Source organism: Melopsittacus undulatus, chromosome 1, assembly GCF_012275295.1.
Source record: "Melopsittacus undulatus isolate bMelUnd1 chromosome 1, bMelUnd1.mat.Z, whole genome shotgun sequence".
In the NCBI taxonomy this organism is placed as follows: Eukaryota; Metazoa; Chordata; class Aves; order Psittaciformes; family Psittaculidae; genus Melopsittacus; species Melopsittacus undulatus.
Genome location: NC_047527.1, coordinates 50,339,984 through 50,349,239, shown reverse-complemented (window position 1 = coordinate 50,349,239; position 9,256 = coordinate 50,339,984). Strand labels below are relative to the sequence as shown.

At 41.7% G+C, this 9,256-nt stretch overlaps 1 protein-coding gene across 2 annotated transcripts; it reads right to left on the bottom strand.

Moving 5' to 3' along the window:
• Positions 1 to 895: 895 nt before the first annotated feature.
• On the bottom strand, positions 896 to 7,588 carry LOC101875123 (myosin regulatory light chain 2, smooth muscle minor isoform). 2 transcript variants are annotated; one of them, XM_031052950.2, is made up of 4 exons: positions 7,434 to 7,588; positions 2,558 to 2,755; positions 2,267 to 2,428; positions 903 to 1,408 (listed from the first exon to the last, which is right to left on the bottom strand). In XM_031052950.2, exons 2-4 carry the CDS (start codon positions 2,739 to 2,741, stop codon positions 1,236 to 1,238), a joined length of 519 nt encoding a protein of 172 aa, XP_030908810.1. In that variant the 5' UTR covers positions 2,742 to 2,755; positions 7,434 to 7,588; the 3' UTR covers positions 903 to 1,235. The 2 variants fall into 2 exon arrangements, with proteins under 2 accessions (XP_033924556.1, XP_030908810.1); XM_034068665.1 differs by lacking the exon at positions 7,434 to 7,588 and having other exon boundaries at positions 896 to 1,408.
• Between the last annotated feature and the right edge of the window lie 1,668 nt (positions 7,589 to 9,256).

Below are 9,256 nucleotides of genomic sequence, written 5' to 3'. Positions count from 1 at the left end.
CTCTGTACAGTATGAGCTGCCCCAGCCTTTACAAGGGTAAACTTAAGACCCCTCTTCCTTGAGATCTTAAGTAGTGTGAAGTGGCTGAGGGCATTGTTTCTGGACAAGAGGTCATCACTTTAATAAATATCCCCCTTACACCTCTCAGCTTGAAGTAACCAAGAGAATGAGACCTATTGCAGGACACACTCCTGCTCAGAACTCACAAGAACAACCTTCCTCTTTTTTTGGTATTTGAGACAACAGCATGAGCACAGCTGTTCCTCAGCCAACAATTCTTGCTTGGTTAAAAGCCATTTTATTAATGTAGTAAGGAATATTTGTGATCTTTTAAAAAAGTGAGAGGGACTTTAGCATCTACATATAGGGATTTATCAAGTTAATTCTCGTAACTTTGGTGTCATTCTTAGCTGCAGAACAGTGAAGCTTTATGTAGGTTTTCTGCCATGTACTCCTGTTAGTGCTAGGATACATGCTGTAAGCTCAGAGATTCCTTTGCACAGGCTTCCTTTAGCAGAAAGGAAACAAATATGTCCAATCCCCTGCTAATAATCTGGCAACAGCCAGCATGAAAACTTGGCAAACAGGAATGCAAGTTTTGACACAAAATTATTGCTAAACCCCTATCAATATTAAAAGAAAATAAAAGCTGGGCACAGTATCTGTTGGCAGTGAGGCAATTTTAACCGTTTTTCTGGTGAACATGTAAAAAACCCAAGGTAAGAGATTTCTACAACTGCATTTTTAAAGTCACAATCACACACTGCAAGGAGCATTTCGGAACTGTGACACCAAACATATAAATGAGTTTTCCAGCTTGATTTGCAACTGCAAGTAGAATTCAATTAACAGCTACATTTACAAATGCATAATAGAAATATTCTTCACAAAAGAATTTGAGGTATTTTATCTATATAGCAATCTTTATTTCAAAATGGCATTTGTAATACAAAAATGTAAAAATCCAGCTAAACCAGAAACATTGAGATTAATTATTCTGGACTAAAAAGTCCACGGATCTTTGTCCCCATATCCTTTTCCTCGCAATATTTTCCCCTCTTCCAGTTTGATTAAACAGGTGCAAATGTGCCTAAATGGCCTGGAATATATAAATACATTGAAAAAGGCAAAAGCTGTAAAGCTAAATGCATGCAACAAGTTCTATCAGGAAGGAAACCCTCAAAAATAAATGTAAGTGTAAAGTAGAGATAATCTGCGGGTATCCAGGGATCCACTCAGTCATCCTTGTCTTTTGCTCCATGTTTCAGGATGCGTGTGAACTCAATATAGTTGAAGTTGCCCTTTTTGTCAATGGGTGCCTCCCTGTACAACTCATCTACCTCCTCATCTGTGAACCTGTCTCCCATTGTGGTAAGCAACTCTCGCAGGTAGTCTTCTTGGATGAACCCTGGAATACAGTAATACAGGACATTAGAAAAAGGAGTTTTTATAGTTATCTGCTGACAGATGGATGATAATGTATTTCCCTGAATTCTTTGTTTCAGTTAAAGATAGCTAGTCTTTGTTGCCAAACAAAAACAAAGACATTAAAGCCTATTACTACAGTTGCAAATTAATTACAAGCATCTAATTAAGTCAAGCCTCTTAGGGGATTTGCCTGGTCTCACTACTTCAAGTAAAGGCAAATCTTATGATTTGCCTGTGTTGTTTCAAAGAATATACAAATTGGTCAGTATATGTGTTGGACCTTCTTCCCAACAGCCAAGCTATACTCCTAGTACTACCAAAAGCATTTAACAGTTGTGTATTTTACACAAAAGGGATCTGTTTGTCTTAAACATTCCTAATCTTAAATCAGAGGCAAAACTCAGATTTACTAGACTGGTTGCAAAGAACACATTTGGGCATTGTTTATAAAACAAGCAACCTTGTAAACTTTGTGACTCCTATTAGCATTCCTGTTAGTCACTCAGGGATTTTCTTGTACTTGGTTTCTTCTCCTTTAAGTGCAGTTTAACAAAGAGAAGGTGGATACAAGCTGCCAACACAAAACAAGTTCTTCATAAAAGCACAATGGCTTTGAAGACAAGGATTCCCCTCACAAAAGGTGCCTTGAAGCTGGATTTTAAGTCAGGAAAAATTTAAGACCCTGGTTCCCAAATTAACTTTTTTTTTTTTTACCTTCTGCTCTCTTGAATACCACCAAAGGGCCAGAAGTTTGGGGATCTTGAGTTTTATAGTGTTTGAAAGAGTAATTTCAGCTGACAGGGCACAGACGTGATTTTTAGTTATTTCACCTACATACCTGTTGCTTCTTCATCAAAGCAAGCAAAAGCATTCCTGATTACATCTTCCGGGTCAGTGCCATTTAACTTCTCACCAAACATTGTGAGGAACATTGTGAAATTTATAGGGCCTGGAGCCTCATTCATCATGGAATCTAGGTATTCATCCGTTGGATTCTTTCCTACAAATAAAGAGATTCATAGTCCAGTTTAGCTTTCAAACTAAAAGTAACCTGAAGAGCTTATCATCATTATTCTAACTCTAACTGCACAAATTTGCCTGTCAACCACAAACAGAAAAGTGACATTACCAAGGGAGGCGAGCATATCATGCAAGTCCTCTTTGTCAATGAAGCCATCCCTGTTCTGGTCAATCATGTTGAAGGCCTCCTTGAACTCCTGAATCTGAGACTGATCAAACATGGCAAATACATTGGAAGTGGCGCGCTGAGGGCGCTTCTTGGTGGTCTTCGTCTTTGCTCTTTTGCTGGACATGTTGGCTGTTGGTTCTAGGGAAACAGAAACATACCCAAGATTTAGCCTTATTAAATCAGATTGCAAGTCCTTGGGAGAGGGGTGGATAAAGGAATATCAAATTCTATGTTGTAAATGTGAATTTGCTTAAAACAATTGGTTATAAACATATTATTTAGTATCTCTGGCTTTATTTTCTTTCACTTGCTACTAAGCACATTTTCCAGACTCAAGGACTGGCACTGTAGGCCAGAAGCAGGCTACATTAGGAAACCAAATGAAATAATAAATTAGCAAAGTGAAACTCACACAGTGCTTTTGTTGCTGATTCAATACTTTATCTGTGCCTTCTGCAAATTAAGACTACATATTTAGTAGTTAAGGAGGCACTGCTGACCTACCATGTAGAAGGATATGGGCTGCTAACCTAGTGTAGCGTGTAGTAATTAACTAAATCAAGCAGTACGCTAAACTAACATTTGTCAGGAGAAAAGTATTTTAGGCTCTGATTAACATTTTGTTGGAATAGCTGCCATTAAAAGAGCAGCAGGTCTCAGGACACAGAATGACCCTGGTGAGATCCTGTGGTTTTTGTGCAGATTTCTGCATGGTGCTGGGAGAGAGATCTGCCAAAGTACTCCTACTACAGTTCTTTCATCACAGTCAACTAAGGGAATTGTGTGTGGTGGAGAAAGGACACTGACTTTGTTCAAAAGCACTACTTTGCTATTCTGTTACACAGTGGAACTATTACACAACACATACACAAATGCAAGCATACTCTCTTTAAAATAAATTGACATAATAGTTCTAGAAATCTGAAGATGGTTTCTTTTAAATTATCAACCTTTCAAAACATATTTCACAGAATCTTTATATAGTTTCATGTATCAAGTACACTGATTTAATTGTTTCTCTTGATCTGTCAAATGAAAAAAATGTGGCAGTTCACTTGTTATAACACTGAGATAATTAGGATAGAAGAGAGGCTTTCAAGTTAACTCTGTTTGGCTAGGAATATATGATTTAGCCATCAACTATGGTTGACAGCACAAACAGGAAAAGCTGAGTCATTGACTGAAATGCAAACACAAAAGACCTCAACATTGCTACTGGATCAGAAGAAGACAGACACTGCTTAATGCTGTTTCCAAAAGTCTTCTTTCACCTCTATGCTTTAGTTTTACCTAGTGCAAGCAATCCATGCTGCTGTCATCCTTTATAATGCCCAAATTAAGAGTTATGCAAACCACGTTCCTTCTATCCTCTGTTGAATTTTACAAGGAGCACTGCACCAACTGTGTCCTGAAATAGGACAAATTTATACTTCACCTGCAGTCACAAGAATACCAAGTCTGAAATTTACAAGTATTAATTTTGTAACTTAAAAATTATCTGGTCAGAAAAGCAATTTAATCAATCACGGTACACTTCTGTTTCTTGGATAGTTTGCTCAAAGTTACAATATTTTATTTTAGACTCCTGACAAGAAAGACTGAAGTCACTAACTGTGACTGATCCTTAAAAAAGGGAGCAAATTTAAGTAAAGTAACTCCCACACATGGTTAATCAGTCCAACATTCAGGAAAAAAACCCAGTTAGTTTGGTTTTTCTTTGTTTGCTTGTTTTGTTTTTAATTAAAAGGAAATACATTTTACCTTGTTTTTTATCAGGTACCTGACAGGCTGTACCAAGCATCTGGATCATAAAAGGATATTCCATGGTTATGTCCTTCTCAGTCTGTCTACAAAGAGCGTTACTGATCTCCCTAGCTAATTCCATGCTTTTAAATCCTGCGTGCATATACAACGTTCCTCTGACGTATAAAACAAACCATTATGTCCCAAACTAAAAATAGCTTATGAAATGCAGCCACACATCCTTCAGCAATGAAGTTCTCTTCATTGCATTCACTAACCACAAGCTATCAGAGATGTCTGCTCTCCAAAGAATACTTCAGACAAATAAACATGAACTCCTGACATCTAGATACTTATGAAGACAATAAGGTAGCTTGCTTTCAAGCTGCAGTCAAGTTGGCGTACCTTCAGCATTTTACTTACCTCAATAAACATACTCATGCAAATTACTGTTAAACTCCAAATTATTTATAAAGTTCCACTACCCAAAAATAGAGTCAAACAGTAGTTTTCAAGGATGTGGCCTGAGTTCACTTTGCATGTGCTGCCAGGCAGCACTCCCAACAAGCTGCTACCTGCAATTCTCCTGTGTACAATTCCATCTTAGTCAAGAGGCAGCTGCAAAAGCAGACTACAGCCAACTGTACCTGCACATGGCAGGAGGAGAGCCTCTTTTTAATTGTTCAGAAGACTGCCATGCCAGAACACTGTACTAGAGAAGATAAAACATTTGCTGGTGTTTGCATTATTATTCCCTGAGTTTCTCTCCAGCAGGCTCAGGAGGCAGCTGTATGGAATACAGATGACACAACTCCTTCACTTTGAGAGACCTGTCAGCCTACATGTAGAGAAACATTAAGTCTCAAGAGATAGTGGTATCTTTCAGCACAAGTTTGGTGCAGCTGTGCCATTTGGTGCACTCCACTCTGGGCAACTCTATCAGAAAAAGGATGATAAATTGTAAAGTCCTCAGGCAAATGAGGCATCAATCCAGTTAGCCAAAGAGATCCATTCATAATTAAAAGGTTACAAGTGTTTACATGCAGTATACCTCTCTGTGTACAACAGTGGCTCATGTAATGAGCCAGAACTAACTTGAGTCAAGAACTGGGCCCATTAATTTTAGAAAAAAAATATTACATTTATATATTATATATATAATATTATAAAATATATTTATATATAAACCCCCCTTTGCTTTTATAATTGAAATATGGTAAGTATAGGCTGAAAATAGAAGAATCCCAGTAGATGTAAAGTGGAAATACTTCACATTAGATAGTACAAGTCATGACAGGCAAGTTTAGTCTGCTTAAAACTGTGATGCACTGAATGGTCTGGGACTTGTTTTGGAAACAGTTCAAGAAAACTCTAATGCAAGACCTTGCCTGTAAAACTTACCATAATATATTTCCAAAACCATAACCTTTACTTCGGAAGATTTTAACGTATTAAAAGGAAAGAAATAATAGCAAGGTAGTAATAGCATGCATTGCACTCTGTAGCTCGCACATGTGCATTCATTTGCTCTGTTAAGCAACAGCAATGGATACCAAACACAGCACACACAAACACAGAAGCACAGAAAGTCATCCTATGGCCCTTACCTCTGGGCAAAGGATAAACCCCAGGAAGAGACAAAACTGAACAACTAAAGAGCTTGAGCCAGCAACTAAGATTTGAAATTTTATAACCCACCAACAGTGCTGCAGGTTGGATCTGTTTAGAGGCAGTGACCAAAAGTTACGCTTTAGAAAATACCCTCATGTTTCAACACTGTTTTTATAATGCAAGATTTGGGGTGCCCATAATGCAAGATTTTCCCAGTATTAAAGGCTGACTACAAAGATGTAGACTCTCTTTTTACAAGGAGTCATATGGAAAAGACAGAGGTAATGGCCACATGTTACTCCTGTGGACATTCTAATTTGACACAACATGAAGTTTTTTCCACAAAGAGAAATCAGCCATTGGAATAATCTTCCCAGGGAAGTGGTGAATTCCCCAACACTGGACACTTTAAATATTCAGCTGAACAGGGTGCTGGGACATCTAGTCTAGGTCATGGTTTGTCTGGAAAGGTTGGGTCAGATGATCCTTGAGGTCCCTTCCAACCTGGAATTCTATGAGTCTATGACTGAAATGAAAAAAAAAAAAAAACAAACAGCCCACAAACAAACGAGCCACATAATAAAGCCCCACAGTCTACACTCAGAAAAGCCTCTACATGACCTAAGATAACAGTCACCTTCCTTTCAATAATAAAATTCAAAAGTCAGCCTCAAAGCTAAATCCCAAGTCCTGTCCACATAATCAATTACAGCATCAGGTACAACCATGCATCCATCACAGTACGGGTGGCAGCAGGAAGTGTAAGACTAGGGCACTCTGAGCTGATCTGTAGCAAGGCTCAATAAAGAGCAGATTACACTTTGGGGAAAAAAAGAAAGGGAAATAAAGACCACGCCCTCTCAATCTTGAAAGTCATCTTAATGCACTCCTCACGAATAAGCTTTCCTAAACCCTTGTATAGAAGTCAAGCTTGCCTTAAAATCCATTGTCTTTGATTCAACAGGGTCTCTGCAAATCAGCGGAAACCACTATGAGCTGTTCCTCAGAGCTCTGTCGCGGCCATGGTTATTTCAAAATGTACGCAGGAAAGAGGAGACTCACGGCCTCTCCTCCTATCTCGGCCTCTTCAGCCATGGCAGCTTTCACACTGGCCCTTCCCCTGCTCTAACTTATGGTGAGGAAACGGCTGCAGAGGGTCGATGCGGCCGGAAGGCAGCCGGTCACTTCCCACGGCGCCCTTGTGCCGGCGGGCGTGTCCACGGTAACGGCCCCACCGACCCATTCAAAAGGCCGCACTGGGAAAGCCGCGGGGCCAACGTAAAACAGGGCTCCAGCCAGGCCCGGCAACACCGATGCGAGAGCTGAAAAGAGCAGCCCCCGAGGCGGGCGATGCCGCAAGCGATCCCGGCCGGGCTCCTCAGGCGGTCTGGCCCACCGCACCCCAGCTCCATAACCCGCAGGCGGCTGCTGCAGCCCCAACCCAGCGCCGGTCCCACCTCACCTGACGGCTGCAGGAGAGAATCGTCGTCCTAGAGCGGCAGGGACCAGACGCAACAACAGCACTTCCGGAGAACCGGCGGCCAGCGCCCCGCCGGCGCAAAGGAAGGAAGACGTGGGCGAGACCATCGGCGCGAAGAGGCAGAGGGGGAACTGCGAGGCTCGTCGCTTCGGTGTCAAGGTTGCATAAGCCATGCCAAGAAGAGGCCCCGGCGGCGACCGTGTGTTTCGTGCTTCCTCTAGGAGAGTCTCTATCTTCCCTGAGAGCATAAGCTCAAGACCTGTGCTCGGCCTCTTTACCACCATGTCTCCCCCCAGCGAAATGCAGCATTGGTGCAGCGCAATGTAGTCACCACATTCCACAAACAGGAGGCGGAGGGAATGCCACGCCTGCCCTTATAAGGCAAGGCGGGAGTTTCCTGCCCGTCCTGCTCGCGGCCGTGGGCGGGGCTTCATCCCCTCGCCCCGCCTCCCCGGCCGCGCGCGGGTGTGGGCCCCGAGGGGGGGCGGGCGTTACCCGCCGTGTCTGCCCCTCTCAGCCCCTCCCGGCCCCTCAGGGCCCACCCCGCCCGGCTCCGCGCGTCCCTCCCGCTTTCCCTTATAGCACCCGCCGCGAAACGCCCTTCCCAACAGCCCGTGCTGCTTTTACAGGGGCGTTCTCAGGGAGGGTTGTGGTGGCCTCAGGGCATCACGGATCTCGACTGATCCCCTTTTCTGACAGAAACCCAGAGCATCTTCCCAGCTGTCCTTGGCCATACAGGGGCGGGGGAGCCGGTCCAATAAAAGTGCGTTTTATGGTAGTGTCGTGCGTGCTCGGGAGAGGCTGTGTCGCAAGAATTTCCTATGAATTAGGGCTTATGCCGATTTGTTGTCTGTACATCAGTCCATCTTCGAATAGTATTTACTGCCTCAGCTGATGGCGGCAATAAAACAGGCAGCCTGAGTCCTTGGGTGTATTCAGTTCTCCCATGGTCTGTGAAAACAGTGAGGGATTGCAACTGTTTCTGACGTTTTTGAGGGAAATAAAATAGAAGGCCTCAGGGAGACATTAGAACAGCCTTCCAATGCTTAAAAGGGCCTACAAGAAATGCAGTGAGGGCATTTTTACACGGCATATAGTGACAGGACAAGGGGGAATGACTTTGAACTCAAAAGAGAGGAGTCAATGGCAAAATTGACATGTAATTTAGCAGAGTTAGCCCTGACAAGAGCAGGAATGGGAATCTCTATCTGTATTAGAGGTATTTTTATCCAATGAAATAAATATCCAATAACAATGAATTCCTATTTTTTTTTTCCTTCAAAAATTGATACAATACTAACTCAGTGATTTGTAAGTATATTTATTTTTATGACCTACACCAAAATAATTTTTTGGCATACCCAAAATTGGAATAATCAAAAAATGCATGACTAAAAGAGCAATCAAAATGTGAATAATGATTACATAGGAACACCTGTCAGAAGAAGCCTTCATACCTGATACCTGTGTTTGGAGTGTCTGGCTATGAGTAGCTGCCAGGTTTAATATTTAACGTAATGAGTAATATATAATATATTGACTAACCACAGAAGACTTCAGCCTGTATTACTAAATCACCACAGGTGAGTTTACCTTATTGCCCTTTGAACTTTTGCAAGATTTTTTTCTTCTGAATAATTTCTTAATGGGAAAAGGTGTGCAACCTTTTATTTTGGAAAGTAGGGAGAAATTTAAAGACTCGTTAGATTTCAGGCACCTTTAAGAAACACAGATGGCAGTAGGATTGATTCAGGAACAGCAGTTGTGCTTCCAGAAAAAAATAATAAGCCAGTTATAAAAAGTAT

Bases quoted from the DNA above. Each gene is read 5' to 3' on its own strand.
- LOC101875123 (XM_031052950.2), bottom strand. From the start codon at position 2,741: ATGTCCAGCAAAAGAGCAAAGACGAAGACCACCAAGAAGCGCCCTCAG. The intron at 2,429-2,557 runs GTAATGTCACTT...CTTTATTTGTAG, and splicing joins TGATATGCTCGCCTCCCTTG to GAAAGAATCCAACGGATGAA. The intron at 1,409-2,266 runs GTATGTAGGTGA...ACTGTATTCCAG, and splicing joins CTTTGATGAAGAAGCAACAG to GGTTCATCCAAGAAGACTAC.